Below are 22,617 nucleotides of genomic sequence, written 5' to 3'. Positions count from 1 at the left end.
ATAGTGCCCACACCCCAGGGTGGCTCAGCGGTGTGGACATTTTTTAATGTGTCTGCCAAAGATCAGAGCAATGCCATCTGTACTCTCTGCCAGCAAAAATTGAGCCGTGGAAAGGCCAACACCCATGTAGGGACAAGTGCCTTATGAAGGCACATGCAGAAAAGGCACAAACTGCAATAGGAAGACCACCTAGTGTTGGCCGAACAGTGTTCGCCACTGTTCGGGTTCTGCAGAACATCACCCTGTTCGGGTGATGTTCGAGTTCGGCCGAACACCTGATGGTGCTCGGCCAAACCGTTCGGCCACATGGCCGAACTAAGAGCGCATGGCTAGCGCTGTGATTGGCCGAACGGGTCACGTGGTTCGGACCCCGAACGCGCTCTTATTGGCCGAACGGTCACGTGGTTCGGGTAAAATAATACCCGAACCACGTCATATCTCCGCCATTTGTCTGTGGGTTTAGCTTTGGGTAGGCAGGCAGGGTAGTTCGCGCTCCAGCCACGCTAGCCAGGGTCCCCCCAGTCATTGTGTGTGTCGCTGCTGGGAACAGTAGTACACCGCTCACTCAGCCACACTATATAGCATTGTGTGTACTGCCACTGTGTACCTCGCTCAGCCACGCTATATATAGCATTGTTTACTGCCACTGTGTGTACACGGCTCAGACAGACTATATAGCATTGTGTGTACTGCCACTCTGTGTACACCGCTCAGCCAGACTATATAGCATTGTTTACTGCCACTCTGTGTACACCGCTCAGCCAGACTATATAGCATTGTTTACTGCCACTCTGTGTACACCGCTCAGCCAGACTATATAGCATTGTGTGTACTGTCTGCCACTCTGTGTACACTGCTCAGCCAGACTATATAGCATTGTGTGTACTGCCACTGTGTGTACACCGCTCAGCCAGACTATATAGCATTGTGTGTACTGCCACTGTGTGTACACTGCTCAGCCAGACTATACAGCATTGTTTACTGCCACTGTGTGTACACGGCTCAGCCAGACTATATAGCATTGTTTACTGCCACTCTGTGTACACTGCTCAGCCAGACTATATAGCATTGTGTGTACTGCCACTCTGTGTACACCGCTCAGCCAGACTATATAGCATTGTTTACTGCCACTCTGTGTACACCGCTCAGGCAGACTATATAGCATTGTGTGTACTGCCACTCTGTGTACACCGCTCAGCCAGACTATATAGCATTGTGTGTACTGCCACTGTGTGTACACCGCTCAGCCAGACTATATAGCATTGTTTACTGCCACTCTGTGTACACCGCTCAGCCAGACTATATAGCATTGTGTGTACTGCCACTCTGTGTACACCGCTCAGCCAGACTATATAGCATTGTGTGTACTGCCACTGTGTGTACACCGCTCAGCCAGACTATATAGCATTGTGTGTACTGCCACTGTGTGTACACCGCTCAGCCAGACTATACAGCTTTGTTTACTGCCACTCTGTGTACACCGCTCAGCCAGACTATATAGCATTGTGTGTACTGCCACTCTGTGTACACCGCTCAGCCAGACTATATAGAATTGTTTACTGCCACTCTGTGTACAACGCTCAGCCAGACTATATAGCATTGTTTACTGCCATTCTGTGTACACCGCTCAGCCAGACTATATAGCATTGTGTGTACTGCCACTCTGTGTACACCGCTCAGCCAGACTATATAGCATTGTGTGTACTGCCACTGTGTGTACACTGCTCAGCCAGACTATATAGCATTGTTTACTGCCACTCTGTGTACAGCGCTCAGCCAGACTATATAGCATTGTGTGTACTGCCACTCTGTGTACACCGCTCAGCCAGACTATATAGCATTGTTTACTGCCACTCTGTGTACACCACTCAGCCAGACTATATAGCATTGTTTACTGCCACTCTGTGTACACCGCTCAGCCAGACTATATAGCATTGTGTGTACTGCCACTCTGTGTACACCGCTCAGCCAGACTATATAGCATTGTGTGTACTGCCACTCTGTGTACACCGCTCAGCCAGACTATATAGCATTGTTTACTGCCACTCTGTGTACACCGCTCAGCCACACTATATAGCATTGTGTTTACTGCCACTCTGTGTCTGCTGGGAACAGTAGTACACCGCTCACCCGCCACTGTATAGCATTTCTGTACTGCCACTGTACTGCTGCCAGTCAGCGTGTACTTTAAGGATAAGTGAAATGAGGAAGAAATCCGGTGAAAGAGGGAGGGGCAAGGGAAGAGGTGTTTCCCCTGACGGTTCACATACAGGCCACAGGGGAGCACCCAAGAAAACCCACTCAATACCGCCCATGTTGTCCAGGACAACAACCCTCACAGATCCAAAAGAACAGGACCAAATAATTACTTGGATGACCTCTCAAGCGTCCAGCAGTGGGTTAAGCAGCACCAGCACATCACGCACGAGATCCGAGTCCTCAGCCAGTTACAAGGAGCCAGTGGGCACAAAGCTGACACAACCGGCAGCGACACCACGCACACAACTGCCAGATAACCAGTCCGATGAATTACCTCAGGACACAATGGGGTATTCGCAGGAGCTATTCCCAGGCCAACAAACTTCCACCTTTGAAAGGTCAATGGAGGAACAGCCAGAAATGTTGTGCCCGGATTCACAACCATTAACTGTGGGAAATGCACCGGGCACTGAAATACAACAAGGCGAGTCCGAGGACTTTGAAACCCAAATCCCAGAGCAAGTTGGGCTGGAGGGGTTGCAATTGCAGGAGGTCGGCCGAGAAGCTCTGGAAGACGACGTTGGAGTGAGCTGCGCAGAGGTTGTTCTGGGGAGCTCTACTCCACGGCGGCGGCCCCCCACAATGACATATGACGAGTTTGAGGAGATGGAAGAGGAGGGTATGGACAATGTGGACAGAGACCCAGATTTTGTTTGTGAACGAGAACATCACCGTCGTAGCAGCAGCACAGATGAGTCTGTTGAAGAACCCACTGCTGCACGAGTTTGCCTTGTGCCACAAGGTAGGCGGCGCGAAATTTCAGGCACCACAAGCGTGGAAGTTCCTTTGAGAGGCAAAAGAGGCGCAAACAGAAATCGCCAGCAAGCCAGGTGCTCCAAAGTCTGGGCTTTCTTTGAAGACTGCACTGAGGATGTTACCATGGCGATTTGCAAGGTGTGCAAGACCCGCCTGAGCAGGGGGAAAAGTATTAACAACCTCTCCACCACCAGCATGAGCCGCCACATGCTATCCAAACATCCCACTCTGTGGGCAAACTCGACAGGACAGGGTACCAGCAACACTGCCTCCCTTGGGTTCACCAGACTCACCACCAGACCCACCTCAGCAGCAGCAGTAGCCCAGCCATTGCGTGGTTCACAACATTCACAAACATCAGACGACGCTGACACTGTCACTTTCCGGAGTAGTGCTCTTGAGGTCTCCCAGTCTTCATCAAACACAACAACCAACAGCCCTTCAGTGTGCAGCCCTACGGATCAGTTGTCTGTCTCGGAGATGTTTGAGCGCAAGAGGAAATTGCCAGCAAATGACCCCCGGGCCGTGGCAGTAACAGCCAGCATAGCCAAGCTTCTGGCCTGCGAAATGCTGCCATATCGAGTGGTGGAGACAAACAGCTTCAAGAGCATGATGTCAGTGGCCATCCCACGTTACGTGGTTCCCAGCCGCTACCACTTTGCGCGCTCTGCAGTGCCTGAGTTGCATGAGCACGTGGTCAGCAAAATAACCCGAAGCTTGAAGAATGCCGTTGCCTGCAAGGTTCACCTCACCACTGACACCTGGACGAGTGCGTTCGGCCAGGGTCGATACATCTCCCTTACCGCGCACTGGGTGAACCTTGTGGAGCCTGGCAGCGATTCCTCACCTGCTACGGCGCGGGTGTTGCTTACGCCGCAAACAGCTGCACCGCCGTCCCTCCCACTGGATAACAACAGCAGCAGCTACCTCTCTGACTCCTTCTCCTCCAACGCATCTCTAAGCTGTACCTCATCCGGAAACGCGAACCCAGCACCAGCAGCAGTAGGATCGTGGAAGCAGTGCAGCACAGCTGTTGGCATGCGTCAGCAAGCGTTGCTGAAGCTGATCTGCCTTGGGGATAAGCAGCACACAGGGGAGGAAATTTGGAGGGGAATAAAGGAACAGACGGATTTGTGGCTGGCACCGCTGGACCTGAAACCGGGCATGGTTGTGTGTGATAATGGGAGTAATCTCATTCGCGCTTTAAGGTTGGCTAAGCTGACACACATCCCTTGCCTGGCGCACGTGATGAACCTAGTAGTTCAGCGGTTCCTGAAGACATACCCAGGCGTGGCCGATCTTCTGTTGAAGGTGCGACGAGTGGCCAAACATTGTAGAAATTCAAGTACTGCTTCGGGGGCACTCGCCAAGATGCAGGAGCGCTTCAATCTCCCCCACCATCGCTTGCTGTGTGATGTCCCTACGCGCTGGAATTCTACGCTGCACATGCTAGCCCGCTTTTGCGAGCAGAAGAGTGCAGTGGTCCAGTACATGATAGCGCAGTACCGAGGCGCATCCGGCCAGCTGCCAAGCTTCTGTGGATCCGATTGGGCCAACATGTTGGACCTCTGCCAAGTCCTCCAAAATTTTGAGCAATCCACGTTGCTTGTGAGCAGTGATAACTCTTCAGTCAGCATTACCATACCACTGCTGTGTTTACTGAAGAGGTCAATGTTGAAAATCAAGGAAACAGCTGTCATGATGCAACTGGGGGAATCTGAAGGAGAAAACGATCAGCGTGATGGTACCAACAACAGGCCATCCGCCTCAGGAAACGCTGGCCCCAGCAGCTATGACGAAGAAGAGGAGGAGGAACAGCTGGAGTTGGAGCAGGAATTTCCCGCCACCACTGACGAGGGCCAGAGCGGTGCACAATTCAGCGCGAATGGTCAGCAGAAGCAGACCAGGAAGAAGGTGACGACTATGATGCATCACAACAACTATCACAACGCTCACAAGAGGATGATGAGGATTCTGGTAGGACTCTGGCACACATGGCTCAATTCATGCTAGACTGCATTGAACGCGACCCACGCATTGTGCGCATTCTGGACAACACCAATTACTGGGTTTATACCCTTCTGGATCCACGGTACAAAACACAATGTTCCAAAACTGCTTGAAGAAAGAGTCAGACAGGTCAAAATGGAAGAATACCAGCAGGCCCTTGTGGAGACTTTAGAGAGGAGATTGACATCCTCCCCCTCCTCTAGCCAGTTGTACGCCGACAGACTGACTTCCGCAAACCCAGGACGACCAGGAGGGCAGCAAACAACACAAGCCGCAGCTAGTGCCCAAAAGGGAATGGTATCGGCAGTGTCCTTGGAGTGGGAAAATTTTCTGACACCCATGCAGCAGCAGCCCACTGAACAGCAAGCGTGCAGATCCACCTCCAACACCGATCGCCTGGAGAAGATGGTCAAGGACTACATGTCAGATGGCGTAGCTGTGTCTAACAATCCATCTGCACCCTTCAACAATTGGGTATCGAAGCTAGACACCTGGCACGAACTGGCAATGAACGCAATAGAGGTGCTGGCTTGCCCGGCAGCCAGCGTTATGTCGGAACGCTGTTTCAGTGCTGCCGGAGGCATCGTCACAGATCGGCGTATCCGCCTCTCCACAGAAAATGCAGACCGTCTGACTCAAATTAAAATGAATCAATCCTGGATTGGAAATGACTACGCAACACTCCAGGACCCCAACCAAGTAACATGACCAATGAACATCTGGGATGGTTTAGCGTTTCCGGTCCCTGTTTATTGAACCTCTCATCTGTATTACATTTATGACTGCATGGCGGCAAAAAGCATTGCTGCTATATCCGCACGCTTTTTGTCCTCATGCAAGGCCTGGGTTGTTTGTCTCAAAAAACATGGCCTTCTCCTCCTGCGCCTGCTCCTGTTCCATCACGTGTGCTGCTGCTGCTGGGTTAGCGTTGCCGGTCCCTGTTTATGGAACCTCTTATCTTTATTACATTTATGACTGCATGGCGGTACAAAGCATGCTATCCGCACGCTTCTTGTCCTCATGCAAGGCCTGGGTTGTTGTGTCTCAAAGCGTGGCCTTCTCCTCCTGCGCCTGCTCCTGTTCCATCACGTGTGCTGCTGCTGCTGCTGGGTTAGCGGTACCGGTCCCTGTTTATGGAACCTCTCATCTGTATTACATTTATGACTGCATGGCGGCAAAAAGCATTGCTATATCCGCACGCTTTTTGTCCTCATGCAAGGCCTGGGTTGTTGTGTCTCAAAGCGTGGCCTTCTCCTCCTGCGCCTCCTCCTGTTCCATCACGTGTGCTGCTGCTGCTGCTGGGTTAGCGTTACCGGTCCCTGTTTATGGAACCTCTTCTCTTTATTTCATTTATGACTGCATGGCGGTAAAAAGCATGCTATCCGCACGCTTCTTGTCCTCATGCAAGGCCTGGGTTGTTGTGTCTCAAAGCGTGGCCTTCTCCTCCTGCGCCTCCTCCTGTTCCATCACGTGTGCTGCTGCTGCTGCTGGGTTAGCGTTACCGGTCCCTGTTTATGGAACCTCTTCTCTTTATTACATTTATGACTGCATGGCGGTAAAAAGCATGTTACCTGTGCAAAGAAACATGACATTTTCCGCATTTAAAAGACAGTTTTTCCTTTGAAACTTTACAATCAATTTTCTCAAAAACTATAAGCTCTTTTTCAAATATTTTTTTTCCTCTTGTACCCACTCCCAAGGTGCACATACCCTGCTAATTTGGGGTATGTAGCATGTAAGGAAGCTTTACAAAGCACGAAAGTTCGGGTCCCCATTGACTTCCATTATGTTCGGAGTTCGGCGCGAACACCCGAACATCGCGGCGATGTTCAGCGAACGTTCTCGAACCCGAACATCTAGGTGTTCGCCCAACACTAAGACCACCTGAGGAAACGTAGCACACAAAAGCAAAGCCATCCTCCTTCTCCTCTTCCTCCTTCAAGTGCATCATCTTCAGCCGCTTTCTCCCTTGCACCTTCACAATCACAGCCTCCCTCCTCCACTCCATCTCTGCCCTTGAGCGGTTCCTGCTTCTCTGCCCACAGCAGCAGCCAGGTGTCCGTGAGGGCAATCTTTGAGTGGTAGAAGCCGATGTCCACCAGTCACCCACTTGCCCGATGTCTGACAGCTGGCTTGGCGGAACTGTTATCCCGCCAGCTGTTACCCTACCAGCTGGTGGACTCTGAGGCCTTCCGAAAATTTGTGACCATTGGGACACCGCAGTGGAAGATACCAGGCCGCAATTATTTCTCCAAAAAGGCGATACCCAAACTGTACCATGAACTTGAGAGGCAAGTGGTGTCATCTCTGGCACACAGTGTTGGGTCAAGGGTCCACCTGACCACGGATGCTTGGTCTGCCAAGCACGGTCAGGGCAGGTACATTACTTACACAGCCGATTGGGTCAACCTGGAGACCGCTGGCAAGCAGGGAGTATGTGGCTGTGCAGCGGACCTAGTGACACCTCCACGGCTTGCAGGCAAGCCTGCTGCCACCTCCTCTCCTCCTGCTACATCCTCTTCGCTGTCGTCCTCCTCCTTGGCTGAGTGGCAGTTCAACTCTACTGGTGCTGCGATCTCCTCTCCAGCTACACAGCCCCAGCTCCCCAGGGCCTATGCTGCATGCCAGGTACGACGGTGTCACGCCATCTTAGACATGTCTTGCCTCAAAGCGGCAAGTCACACTGGAGCAGCTCTCCTGGCTGCTCTGAACAGGTGGATCAGTGGCTGACCCCGCACCAACTGGAGATCGCCAAGGTGGAGTGTGACAGCCAGTGCTGCTCGGATACCCCTTTTCAAAATCCGAATTGAATTCGGATCCAGATACCCAGATATCCGGATCCGAATCGGATATCCGAATCCGAACTTTTTGGTATCCGAGTAAACTCGGATATCCGAACCCAATATCCTGAATATCCGGCCGGATTCGGATATCCGGATAGAAAGCCGGAAGTGACCTGAAAATGGCTTAAAATGCTTCCAAAAGTCTCTTCAAATGGCAAAAAACCCTTTCGGAGGTCTCTCTCTCTGTCTCTCTCTCTCTCTGTCTCTCTCTCTCTCTCTGTCTCTCTCTCTCTCTCTGTCTCTCTCTCTCTCTCTGTCTCTCTCTCTCTCTCCTTTCGAAAGGGATTTTTGCCATTAAAGGTGATTTTGGCCTCTGCTCGGATATCTGAACAAACTATCCGTCCGGATGTCAGATGGGAAATCCGATAATGTCGGATAGTGCTATTCGGATTTTAAAAAATATCCAAATTGCTATTCAAAGTTCAGATAGTGGAAAAAGTTTGGATTATCTAGGTAGTTCGTATACCCGAATATTGGATGAGCACCACTGGTGACAACAGCAGCAATCTCATTGCGGCTTTGAATTTGGGAAAGTTGACACATGTACCCTGCATGGCACATGTGCTCAATCTCGTAATTCAGAGATTTGTGTATAAGTACCCAGGCTTACAGGACGTCCTAAAGCCGTCCAGGAAGGTGTGTGGGCATTTCAGGCCGTATTACACGGCCATGGCACGCTTTGCCGATATTCAGTGGAGAAACAACTTGCCAGTGAGACGCTTGATTTGCGATAGCCCGACTCGCTGGAATTCGACCCTCTTGATGTTTGACCACCTGCTACCACAGGAGAAAGCCGTCAAACAGTATCTCTACAACTACAGTCAAAGGACACAGTCTGTGGAGATGGGGATGTTCTGGCCGCAATACTGGGCACTGATGCACAATGCCTGCAGGCTCATGCGGCCGTTTGAGGAGGTGACAAACCAGGTGAGTCGCAGTGAAGGTGCCATCAGCGACTTGTTCCCATATGCCTTCTTCCTGGAGCGTGCCATGTGTAGAGTGGTGGATCAAGCTGTGGAGGAGCGTGAACAGGAACAGGAATGGGAGGAAGAGTTGTGGGATCAATTCTCAGCAGAAGCAGATGATTCCTCAACACCTGTGGCAGCACAGGGGGGGGGGGGAGGAAGAGTCATTTGGGGAAAAGGAGTCAGATGATGAGGAAGGTGTTGTTTTGGAGGAGGAGGATGAGGCGGAAGAACAACTGCAGCAGGTGTCGCAGGGGGCTTGTGCTGCTCAACTTTCCCGTGGTATTGTTCGTGGCTGGGGAAGGAGGAGAATTTAGCTGACGTCACTGAGGAAGAGCAAGAGGAGATAGATAGTACGTCTGCATCCAACTTTGTGCAGATGGCGTCTTTCATGCTGTCCAGCCTGTTGAGGGACCACCGTATAAAAAAACTCAAGCGGGATGAGCTGTACTGGGTGGCCACGCTACTAGACCCTCAGTATAGGCACAAAGTGGTGGAGATGTTTCCAAATCATTAGAAGGCAGAAAGGATGCAGCACTTGCTGTGTTTAAGGGTGATGTCACAGCACAACACAATAAAGGTACCACTGCCAGTAATCCTTCTCCCATGTCCACGCAGGCAAGGACAGGACACTCCAGCGATCTCATGGTGATGTCAGACATGCGGACATTCTTTAGTCCAATGCCTCGCCTTAGCGCTTCCGGATCCACCCTCCACCAATGCCTTGACCGGCAGGTAGCAGGCTACCTGGCCTTAAGTGTAGATGTAGACACTTTGAGCAGCGATGAACCCTTGGACTACTGGGTGCGCAGGCTTGACCTGTGGCCAGAGCTGTCCCAATTTGCCATCCAACTTCTGTCTTGCCCTGCCTCAAGTGTCCTGCCAGAAAGGACCTTCAGCGCAGCTGGAGGCATTGTCACTGAGAAGAGAAGTCACCTAAGTCAAAAAAGTGTTCAGTACCTCACCTTTATCAAAATGAATGAGGCATGGATCCCGGAGGGCTACTGCCTGCCCGAAGACTAAGTCAGTCCCAGCACACAGCATCTCTGCCTGAATGACGTGTGACTGCCTGCCCCATGACTAAGTCGCTCCTCACACAGCATCTCTGCCTGCAGGCCACTTGACTGCCTTCTCCGCCACCACCAACAAGGTCCACCAGGACTCCAGGCGGATTCCTGAATTTTTAAGGCCGCTGCAAGCAGCGGCCGCTATAATAATTTTTCTGGTGCGCGTACACGCCTGCCTAATTTTTCTGGCTGCACTGCAGCTGCAACAACAAAACAAAAGGCATGTACATGTGCCCCTTCGTGATCATTACCTTGCCGCGGTGAAGGGGCTTGTGTATCACAATGAAGCAATGACCGACAGCTATATGAGTGTCTTGGGGGGTGGCACACCAAAGATAATAAGGTTGTTGCTTCATTGTGGACAGACCGAATTCGATCAGCTGGACAGTCACTGTTGTTCTGTCATTGAGCTACCTCAGCCTAGTGACCATATGGGCTTGAAAACCGCTATCACCTGCACTCTCGCCATGGTGTGCACCAGTCCAGCACGGCCGTCACTACACAAACAGCTGTTTGCGGTGCATTACTCAGTGAGTTTGGTGTGACAGTGTGAAGCAGTACTCTAATTACACTCCCTGACTGATGTATACACATGCAAGATGTTTTAAAGCACTTTAGGCCTCCAATTTAGCATGCAATGTGATTTCTGTCCTTAAAACGTTGCTTTGCGTCAAATCCAGATTTTACCCCGGGACTTTTGGCCTCTATCCCACTCATCCATGCAAAAACTCAGATGTTAGACCCCTTGAAAGATCTTTTCCATCACTCTTGTGGCCAGCATAAATGTTTCTAGTTTTCAAAGTTCGCCTCCCCATTGAAGTCTATTGTGGTTCGCGAAAGTTCGCAAATGTTTGCGGGTTTTTGCAAACGCAGTTCGCGAACTGAAAATCGGAGGTTCGGGCCATCTCTACCCAAAGCATGATTGACCCCCCGCCATGCTTCACAGTAGGCAAAGTTTTTTTTTTCTTCATAGGCCTTGTTCTTCCTCCTCCAAACATAGCGTTGATCCATGGGCCCAAGCAGTTCTAATTTTGTTTCATCAGTCAGTGAGGGTGCTTTTTTCTTTGAATCTTGTTCAGTTACCCTTTACTACTGATGCAGTAATTCTACCGCTGTCAAAACAGTGACTTTGATGTTACAAAGTGCAATCTCCCTTTACCTTATGTCAGTGGCGTCCCTACCATAGGGCGGCAAGGGGCGCCCGCACCGGGTGTCGGGCGCCCCAGAGGGTGTCATCAAGGCCTCCCACAGAGGCCTGTGCACTGTGTGCAGGACAGGAGAGGGAAGCAGCACGGAAAGGAGGGGTGGCGGGGAAAGCGGCGGGGAGGGGGGCCGGACCCCCCACCTCCCTCACCTGGGTCCCCTCCTTCTGGTGCTTCCCCCTCCTAATTAGTAGCAGCGGGCAAGAGGACTTACTCACCTCCTTCCTGCGTTCCAGGTGATGGCACATAGCGTCATCGTCACGTGACGCTGGTCTCCGCCTTCTCCACCGCTCACTGTGCTTCCTGATTGGCGGAAGCACAGTGAGTGACAGAGAAGTCGGAGTGAGGATGACGCTATGCGCCGCCGCCATCGCCAGGAGCAGGTGAGTGAGTCTTCTTCGCCGCTCCTGCCCGCTGCTGCTTATTAGGAGGGGAAAGCGCCAGAAGGAGGGGACACAGGTCAGGAAGGTGGGGGGTCCGGCCCCCCTCCCCACCACCCCTCCTTCGAGGCTTTCCTCATACTGGGGGCAACTATACTAACTATTCTGGGGGCAACTGTACTAGCTATACTGGGGACAACTAAACTAGCTATACTGGTGGCAGCTATACTATCTATACTGGGGGCAGCTATACTAGCTATACTGGGGGCAGCTATACTAGCTATACTGGGGGCAACTAAACTAGCTATACTGGGGGCAACTAAACTAGCTATACTGGGGGCAACTAAACTAGCTATACTGGGGGCAACTAAACTAGCTATACTGGGGGCAGCTATACTGGGGGTAACTAAACTAGCTATACTGGGGGCAACTAAACTAGCTATACTGGGGGCAACTAAACTAGCTATACTGGGGGCAGCTATACTGGGGGCAACTATACCAGCTATACTGGGGGCAACTAAACTAGCTATACTGGGGGCAACTAAACTAGCTATACTGGGGGCAGCTATACCAGCTATACTGGGGGCAACTATACCAGCTATACTGGGGGCAACTAAACTAGCTATACTGGGGGCAACTATACCAGCTATACTGGGGGCAGCTATACTAGCTATACTGGGGGCAACTAAACTAGCTATACTGGGGGCAACTATACCAGCTATACTGGGGGCAGCTATACCAGCTATACTGAGGGCAACTATACCAGCTATACTGGGGGCAGCTATACTAGCTATACTGGGGGCAGCTATACTAGCTATACTGGGGGCAGCTATACTAGCTATACTGGGGGCAGCTAAACTAGCTATACTGGGGGCAACTAAACTAGCTATACTGGGGGCAACTAAACTAGCTATACTGGGGGCAACTAAACTAGCTATACTGGGGGCAGCTATACTGGGGGCAACTAAACTAGCTATACTGGGGGCAACTAAACTAGCTATACTGAGGGCAACTAAACTAGCTATACTGGGGGCAACTAAACTAGCTATACTGGGGGCAGCTATACTGGGGGCAACTAAACTAGCTATACTGGGGGCAACTAAACTAGCTATACTGGGGGCAGCTATACTGGGGGCAGCTATACTAGCTATACTGGGGGCAGCTATACTGGGGGCAACTAAACTAGCTATACTGGGGGCAACTAAACTAGCTTTACTGGGGGCAGCTATACTGGGGGCAGCTATACTAGCTATACTGGGGGCAACTAAACTAGCTATACTGGGGGCAACTAAACTAGCTATACTGGGGGCAACTATACTGGGGGCAGCTATACTAGCGGCAGCTATACTGGGGGCAGCTATACTAGCTATACTGGGGGCAGCTATACTAGCTATACTGGGGGCAACTATACTGGGGGCAGCTATACTGGGGGCAGCTATACTAGCTATACTGGGGGTAGCTATACTAGCTATACTGGGGGCAGCTATACTAGCTATACTGGGGGCAGCTATACTAGCTATACTGGGGGCAACTAAACTAGCTATACTGGGGGCAACTAAACTAGCTATACTGGGGGCAACTCTACTGGGGGCAGCTATACTAGCGGCAGCTATACTGGGGGCAGCTATACTAGCTATACTGGGGGCAGCTATACTAGCTATACTGGGGGCAACTAAACTAGCTATACTGGGGGCAACTATACTGGGGGCAGCTATACTAGCGGCAGCTATACTAGCTATACTGGGGGCAGCTATACTAGCTATACTGGGGGCAGCTATACTAACTATACTGGGGGCAGCTATACTAGCTATACTGGGGGCAGCTATACTAGCTATACTGGGGGCAACTAAACTAGCTATACTGGGGGCAGCTATACTAGCTATACTGGGGGCAAATATACTAGCTACACTGGGGGCAACTAAACTAGCTATACTGGGGACAACTAAACTAGCTATACTGGGGGCAACTAGTTTCACTGGGGGCAACTATACTAGCTCCACTGGGGGCAGCTATACTGGGGGCAACTGTACTAGCTATACTGGGGGCAACTATACTAGCTAATACTTTAAAATACAGTTAGCTCCGCCCTCATCTGGTCATGACCATGCCCATTTTTTGCCGTGAAGCACGCTGCAGGTTGTGGCCACGCCCAATTTTTTTTTTGGGGGGGGGGGCTTTTAATACCTAGCACCGGGTGCCAAATGCCCTAGGTACGCCACTGCCTTATGTCTAAAACTTGTTAGTGATTAATACTATCGCAAGTGTACTTCCCCTCCCATGCTGTCACGTGACTAATTGTACCCACCCCCATGCGTTTCACCTAGCTGCCATTCTAGGAAGTGTTTCTACCATAGTCTGCGTTCCACCTCTCTATCTTTACTCCTAAACCATTACGTGTTTATAAACATTCCTCGCAAATGAGTCTGATGACAAAACACGTAGGGTGGAGCTAGAGGCAGAAAGCGACCAGCAGCAGCAGGAGGAGACGTCCTCCGTGCTTTTTATATGTTACGGCCAGAACCCGAAGTCTGGCCATTTCGGGTTCTGGCCGGTCAAAATGCGAAGTGGCCATGCACCTGCGGCCAATAATAGAAATAAAAAGACCCTTGTAACATTCATGCATTTTGTGGCCGTCTCGCTGCGGCCAAATGTATCCAACGGGGGTTAATTTAATTAATTCCTCTGGCGGCAATGTCATAGATAAAGCCGCCTTTACGGCTCTGCCTCCTCCCCCTGCCCTTCTCCTATGCAGGTTTGGCAGGCGTGTCCTCCCAGGGTCGTTCGTAGCTGCAGGGAATCCTGCCGTCCGTTCCTGCAGAGCGAGTGCTGGCAGAAGCGACGTCTGCAGCCTTCCCGCTCTGCTTCCCTGCCGCTACAAATGATCGGGGACACGCGTGGTCCCCGGCTGCCAAACTTGCATAGAAGAGGGGCAGGAGGAGGAGAGGGCAGGGGGAGAAGTGCTTTTTATCACATGTTTGTGGGTATCAGGGCTGCTCTTCCGGATTCCGGATATCCGGGTAACCCGGATATCCGAACTTTTTAGGCCTATCCGACCGGATCCAGATTCCAGATAGCTAGGCCCAAAACCGGATAGCTATCTGCGGATAGTTGGGCGCATAATCCAATTATCCACGGATATCTGCGGGTATCCGGATCCGAAATACTGTAACTAAGGTGATGACGTCCTGGAGCCAATCAGAGGGCTTCCAGCAGAAGCCCTAGCAACCAATCACAGAGGGGAACCTTGGCCGGCACCACCTGACCTCATTGAGCCAATCAGAGGGCTCCCAGCCTAAGAACTGGCACCCAATCACAGAAAGAACACTGGCCAGGCCCCCTGTATAATGAGGGCCATGATGAGACAGATCGTCCTGGCTTGCTGAATGCACACTGAGAGACATGCTCCAGTGCTGGTTCCCTACAAAGGGCTGTACACAGTTATAAACCTAAAGCTGTTCATTGATTAACCCCTTCACTACTATCACTACTCTATAGTTAAATCGATAATTAGCTTGATTGATGTCTCATAGTGTGACAGTTAGTGTGTGCTGCTGGGCCAATGGCAGTACACAGTGATAAGCTGTTCAGTGATTAACCCCTTCACTATCACTACACTATAGTTAAATCATTCATTAGCTTGATTGATGTCATAGTGTGACATTTAGAGTGTGTGCTGCTGCAGCTGCTATGTGTCTGTCTGTGTGTGTGCTGTGCACACACCAGGCCAGCTGCTGCCTGCCACGTGCAAACACGTGCAAAAGTGCCACATGCAAAGTGCAAACACGTGCAAAGTGCCACGTGCAAAGTGCAAACACTTGCAAAGTGCAAAGTGCCACGTGCAAAGTGCCACGTGCAAACTGCAACGTGCAAAGTGCCAAGAGCAAAGTGCCAAGTGCAAACATGTGCAAAGTGCCACGTGCAAACATGTGCAAAGTGCCACGTGCAAAGTGCAAAATGCCACATGCAAACACGTGCAAAGTGCCATGTGCAAAGTGCAAACACATGCAAAGTGCCACGTGCAAACACGTGCAAACACGTGCAAACACGTGCAAAGTGCCACATGCCACTTTGCATGTGGCACTTTGCACGTAACACTTTGCACGTGGCACTTTGCACGTGTTTGCACTTTGCACGTGGCACTTTGCACATGTTTGCACGTGGCACTTCGCACTTTGCACTTGCACTTAGCACTTTGCACGTGGAACTTTGCACATGTCTGTACGTGTTTGCACTTTGCACATGGCACTTTGCACGTGTTTTCACATGGCACGTGGCACTTGGCACTTTGCACATGGCACTTTGCACGTGTTTGCACGTGGCACATGGCACTTGGCACTTTGCAACGTGGCACTTTGCACGTGGCACTTGCCAGTTTGCACGTGTTTGCACTTTGCACGTGGCACTTTGCACGTGTTTGCACGTGGCATGTGGCACGTGGCACTTTGCACATGGCACTTTGCACGTGTTTGCTCATGGTACGTGGTACTTGGCACTTTGCACGTGACACTTGGCACTTTGCACGTGGCACTTGCCAGTTTGCACGTGTTTGCACTTTGCACGTGGCACTTTGCACGTGTTTGCACGTGGCATGTGGCACGTGGCACTTTGCACATGGCACTTTGCACGTGTTTGCACATGGCACTTTGCACGTGGCACTTTGCATGTGGCACTTTGCACGTGGCACTTTGTACATGGCACTTTGCACATGGCACTTTGCATGTGTTTGCATGTGACACTTCGCACGTGGCACTTTGCACATGGCACTTTGCACGTGTTTGCACGTGGCACTTTTAACTTGGCCCTTTATTTTGTCTTACGGGTTTTCTTTAAATCAGAGAAATGAGATATTAATGTAACAACATAATCCAAGAAGAGTTCGGCAAACAGAATATTTTATTTATTATCAGTATATACAATAGCTTAATACTGTACATACTGTGGATGACAAATCTGTATTCTAATGGGGTGTAAAAGAAAAAAATACAAGTATTATTATTAATTGTCTTATTTGAAGTCATCTTAAGCAAACTTAAATATACATACACTAACAGTTTTAATTTGTATCTTTTACATTAATTACAAAGGCACAGGGCCGGGACAGGGTCCACAATCAACAGAGGCTGAGCTGCCCAAGTGCCCCCCCCCCCCGGCCTTCTCCGTAAGCTTACTGCACATGCGCAGCTCTCTGATGACTGAGTGAGCAGTACGCTTACAAAGATCGAACACATTGAATCCAGCACAGGAATTTGCACAAAAGGATCCGCAAACCATCAGTGGTAGAAGAAATGCTGGTTGTTCTTTATTCAGATAATCCACATGGCAAAGGTAAAAAGGAGACTTGGGCGAGCCACTATAGGACGTAATAGGAATTACGGCTATAGCAGCGCATAGGGAGTAACTTCGGCACCGTCAGAAGACGGAGCTGAAGTTACTTTTAAAACACAATAATTCAGCCTCCAGCAATTGCTGGAAGCCAAATTATTTCATTTCCCACCATCCATGGTGGCCTGAAGGGGGAATAGTATTTAACATCGATGGGAACTTGTGCAGCAGCAGGATCAGCCACACCGGCTGTATCTTGCGCCCAAGTCTCCCACGCACTTTGCTGCAACTTCAAGCAAAGTAACAGGATTTTGGGAGCTCCAGCCGGAGGACTGATGGGGACCCTGAGGACGCCGAGGGACCTCGGACACTACAGGGGACTAGAGATATGTTAAAATGTCCCCAGGTATTAAAAAGCCCTTTTTGTTCAGTTCAGGGTCTCTTTAAATGTTCAGAAGATGGCTAAATAATACATTGTGTTTTAATTAGCCTGACAGTGTCTAGAATGAAGTAAAGTTCTCACATAATACAGCAGCATTATATTCTGAATCTCCACTTCCACTATAAATTTTATGGTACGCAGAATTGTCTCATCAGAGTGACTCTGAGGTCACATCACTGTCTGTGTGAGCTCCTCTGAGGACAGTCAGTGACATGACTATGTACTCTGTAAAGTGCTGCAGAATATGTCAGTGCTATATAAATACATAATAATAATAATATGGTAGGACATTAGACTATGACTATGGTAGGATTAGATTGTGAGCCCCTCTGAGGACGGTCAGTGACATGACTATGTACTCTGTAAAGTGCTGCAGAAGATGTCAGTGCTATATAAATACATAATAATAATATGGTAGGACATTACACTATGACTATGGTAGGATTAGATTGTGAGCTCCTCTGAGGACAGTCAGTGACATGACTATATACTCTGTATACAGTACTGCTGCAGAAGATGTCAGTGTTATATAAATACATAATAATATGGTAGGACACATTACACTATGGTAGGATTAGACTGTGAGCTCCAGTGTTGCCAACCGTCAGTAAATTTACTGACTGTCAGTAAAAAAGTCAACAAATCTGGCCTGTCAGTAAAGTCCATGAAAAAATGTGTGGTGTCAGTAAAAAAAAAATCCTCTCTCCCAGAAGATCACAGCATTTACCGCTTATCAGTTCACATATCACTCTGGAATGTACACTGCTCTAGCTAAAGGTGGCCATACATCTGTAGACTTGGCGGCTGATCAACCATCAGATAAGACAATTATTATTGATATTATGAAAATCGGTGCCATCAAGAGCATGCCTAGTTGACAATCAATCCAATTTCGGGCCGAAATTGGTTGCATGTATCGATCGGATGTATCGGACATGCTGGAAAATCTCAGATTGGCATGCTCAATCAGGCGTGCAGTGGTAAGGGCTGCGATAATTGAGAACAAATGTGAAGGAAACCCCCAGTTGCATCCCCCAAATGTAAATATATCAAAGTCCCCCCCCCCCCCCCTCCAGATGCCGTGTATTAATACTTCACCTGTCCGATGTCTGCCACAGCACTCTTCTTCCTCATTCGTACCCCACGTGGTTGCCGGTGTATTGCACGTAGGGTACATGTGTGATATCTTTCATTTCATTTCAATAATAGTAGATGCCAGTAAAAAAAGTGTTCTGTCAGTAAATTTTTTTGCTTCGTCAGTAAAAATGTATTTCTGAGGTTGGCAACACTGGTGAGCTCCTCTGGGGACAGTCAGTGACATGAGAATGTACTCTGTATAGTGCTGCAGAACATGTCAATGCTATATAAATACATAATAATGTAAATATGGTAGGACATTAGACTATGATTATGGCAGGATTAGATTGTAAGCTCCTCTGAGGCCAGTCAGTGACATGACTATGTACTCTGTAATGTGCTGCAAGAAGATGTCGGTGCTATATAAATACATAATACAATTATGGTAGGCCATTAGACTATGACAGGATTAGATTGTGAGCTCCTCTGAGGACAGTCAGTGACATGACTATGTACTTTGTAAAGTGCTGCAGAACATGTCAGTGCCATATAAATACATATTAATATGGTAGAGACTTATTACACGATAACTATGGTAGGATTACAGTTTAAGCTCTGAGGATAATCAGCAATATTGCTATGTACTCTGCAAAGTGCTATGGAGGGCATCATCACTATATAAATACTTAAAATGGCCATTAATTATACAATTCTCCAAATGAGTGATAGTCTGATTTGATAACATTGATCAGAAACAATCTTTCGGGCCCACTAATGGAAGAAAAGCTGCTATCCAATTTGCTATGATTAATGGAATTGATCCTTTTTGGATCAATTCCATTAATTTGATCGAATTAGATATACCAGCAAGCTTTCATTAGTGGTCTAGGACGACTGATTATCCGGAAAATTATATCAGTAATGGCCACTTTAAAGCAGACCTGAACTTCCACTCTGCTCTAAAAGATAGGAAACAGTATAATATCCTTTAACCTCCTTAGCGGTAACCCCGTGCTGGACACGGGGTAAGCCGCCGCGGAGGATTTCTCACGCCCTGCTGGGCCGATTTGCAATATTTTTTTTTAAACATGCAGCTAGCATTTTGCTAGCTGCGTGTTTGGTTCGATCGCTGCCGATCCGCCGCTACCCACCGCGATACAGAGCACCCCCCCTCGCATACCTCTTGCGCAGCCTAGCCAATCGCCGCCAGGCTGTGCTATAGGGTGGATTGGGACTCCCTGTGATGTCACAACGTCGATGACGTCACTCCGTTCGTCACCATGGCGACAGGGGAAGCCCTCAAGGAGATCCCGGTCAGAACGGGATTTCCTTATGGGCAAGTGTGCCGGCGGCAATCAGAAGGTAGGGAGGGACGCCGCAGGGAGGGGGGAAGCATGTAGCTAGTGCTACGCTAGCTACATGCTAAAAAAAAAAAAAAAGAGGTTGAAAAAACAGTCCCGCGGAATCATACCACCAGGAAGGTTAAAGAAAAACATTTCGATGTTCCAGCTGACACAAATCCTGCAATAAATCTGCAGTGTTTCTACTTCCTGCTTTCATGGAAGCAGACATTGCTAATATCCTGTGCTTTCAAATGAGCTTATGGGCTTGACTCACTAACCGCCACTAAGTGTTAGCGCCAGAGTAAAAAAGGGTTTTCCGTCGCTAAGCCGGTTAGTGTGCCTTATCTGAGTTAGTGTGCCTTAAAGGGAACCTTAACTGAGAGTGATATGGATGTTTCCTGTTAAACAATACCAGTTGCCTGGCAGTCCATCTGATCTATGTGGCTGCAATAGTGGCTGAATCACACCCTGAAACAAGCATGCAGCTAATCCAGTCTGACTTCGGTCAGAGCACCTGATCTGCATGCTTGTTCAGGGGCTGTGGCTAAAAGTATTAGAGACACAGGATCAGCAGGCGATTCAGGCAACTGGTATTATTTTAAAAGGAAAAATCCATATCCTTCTCAGTTTAGGTTCACTTTAAGTAGCTTTGTGCACACTAAATAGCTTTGTGCACACTAAAAGATGGACAAAGCTACATCGCAAACTGCAGAAAAGGAACAATAACCTCAGGTAAGGTTAGCGCTGTAGCTTGTGCCCGCTAAGTGATAAGGCACACTAACTGGCTTAGTGCCGGTTAGTGAATCAAGCCCCATATGTCTTATCTGCCATGGCAATCAGGTGGCACAGGGGTGAGATCAATCTACAACTTGTAATTAGTCACAGATGAGGGGGAATTAGACAGGCTAAGCTCTCTAAATACATACAGTGTGCATTTCTGTTTTCCTTTGTCCTGGGGCAAGGTTTAAGGGGTTCTGTGGAGGTGTCCTGGGGATAAATACAGACACTTACCTGGGGCTTCTATCAGCCCCCTGTAGCAGTAATGTCCCACGCTGTCCTCCTCCGATCCACTGTTCTCCGCCACCGGCACCGGTCCAGCGCGGCACGCTTTCAACTGCAAATGGGCGCCAATGGCCATGCGCCTGCTCGCTTCCGCTCGCATCATCAGAAGCTTACTGCGCAGGCACAGTACAAGAAACCTTTGTACTGCGCCTGCGCAGTAAGCTGCCAATGACACGAACAGGAGCCCGCATTATTCGTCTGTTGTCAGACGAACAATTGCCCGGAGCCAGCGGTGGAGAACGGTGGATCGGAGGAGGACGGCGTGGGACATTACTGCTACAAGGGGCTGATAGAAGCCCCAGGTAAGTGTCTGTTCTTATCCCCAGGACACCCCCACAGAACCCCTTTAAGGGGAAATATAGCCTGATGCGGGAGAAATAGAGAGTGATAGGGAATGGGAGAGGGGCATATGGGAGTTGGTGACATAGAAGCAAGCATTATCACAGACCTGACACAGCTCATAGTCACTCCCCCTGTGCTCTCCTTTCACCCAGGAAGCCTAGCTCTGGGGTGTTAAAAAGCTGCAGTTATTCCTGTAATCTTACAACCTCAACATAATCATGCAGCAGCTACAGGGGCAGGGAAGAAGGAGAGAGAGTGCTCCCAGCTGTGAGTGTATCCTGTAGTATACACACAAGGCAGCATTAGGGAAACTGATCCAAGCATCAGGAACAGGCAGTGTGTGAGCTGTACATGAGCAGAATCATGTCTGCATGTTCTGCTCTGAACATACTTCTCCCTCTTGTTAACATACCTCTCTCCGCAGTGTCTCTCCCCCCTTCCCCCCGCATAGCTATCTCTTCCACAGTCCGACTCCTTCATTCGTGATTGAATTGCCCGGGTTCCTACAGTGCTCAGCCCCGCCCCTCAGTGTCACATGAAGAAAAGAGCAGGGGAGGGGCGCTCTCCTCTCCTCTATACACGCAGCCAGGAGACTGGGGACAGCGGGCAGCAGAAAGCTGATAGATATAAACAGCTCATCTGCTCCACTCATCTTCCCCAGCAGCCAGCCAGCACTGCTGCCGGCAAAGTGGTGAGCGCAGCATGATGAACACAGCGGGGGTGGTGGGCGGCAAGCCAGGCAATACACAGACCTGCTCCTTGCGCCCCACCCAGACAGCAGTGAGCTCCGCCCAGAGGCTCCAGCCCCATGAGCCTATGTGTCGGCCCGGCCCTGCAAAGGCACATTAAAATAATATGTTCTGGATAAAGCAGGTTGATTTTACTGTAATAAGCTCAGAAAAGGAAACATTATCCCTACCTTATCAGCCATAATCATTGATGATCCACCATGGATTCCTAAAATCGGTGTGAGTGTCTGGGCAGAGATGAAGTCCAAAATTTGAGCAATAGCCTCTTGGTCAGTGTCATCCCCAAATACAACTCCTTGCACCTTCTTGTCAGACATGAGATCACAGATTCTTGTGATTATGCTCTTCGGATCAGACTCATTCATGGTAACCAAAGCTACCCTTGGTATCACTGACAGATTGTGGAAGTCATCTTTTTCGTGGACATCTTTGATGGCTACCTCGTCTGAGGTGCCTACCAAAATGACTGCAATATCCATACTAGGATGTTTCTGGGCACAGGAGCCCACATAGAAAAGAAGAAAGAGACTGGTTTTTAAGAAGTAGCAGGCTTCTGCAGGTCTCATGTTCAACTTTTAAGCTCCCTGGAAGACAAACATAAAAAATATTTTAAAAAACAACCTATATTATGTAAGTAACACTAACAACATATTACATATTATTATTATTAAATTCCAAAACTCTCCCCACTTCAAGCTAGCAATTGGAGTTGGAGGAGATACTGAACAGTATAAAGACTCTGTGAGAAACCTTGGGGTGATCCTAGATGAAAAGCTAACACTCAGACAGCACGTATCA

At 49.4% G+C, this 22,617-nt stretch overlaps 1 protein-coding gene across 1 annotated transcript in view; it reads right to left on the bottom strand.

Moving 5' to 3' along the window:
- Nucleotides 1-22,385, bottom strand: part of LOC137522100 (glutamate receptor ionotropic, NMDA 2B) — a 1,475,416-nt gene extending 1,453,031 nt beyond the window's left edge. The window contains exon 1 of the mRNA XM_068242127.1: nucleotides 21,990-22,385. Within this exon, the coding sequence (XP_068098228.1) occupies nucleotides 21,990-22,385 (396 nt within the window). The remainder of the gene's footprint in view (nucleotides 1-21,989) is intronic.
- Nucleotides 22,386-22,617: the final 232 nt, after the last annotated feature.

This window comes from Hyperolius riggenbachi, chromosome 6 (assembly GCF_040937935.1).
Source record: "Hyperolius riggenbachi isolate aHypRig1 chromosome 6, aHypRig1.pri, whole genome shotgun sequence".
NCBI classification, from domain to species: domain Eukaryota; kingdom Metazoa; phylum Chordata; class Amphibia; order Anura; family Hyperoliidae; genus Hyperolius; species Hyperolius riggenbachi.
The sequence above is the reverse complement of the archived record's forward strand: the minus strand, read 5'-3'. Positions and strand labels throughout refer to the sequence as shown.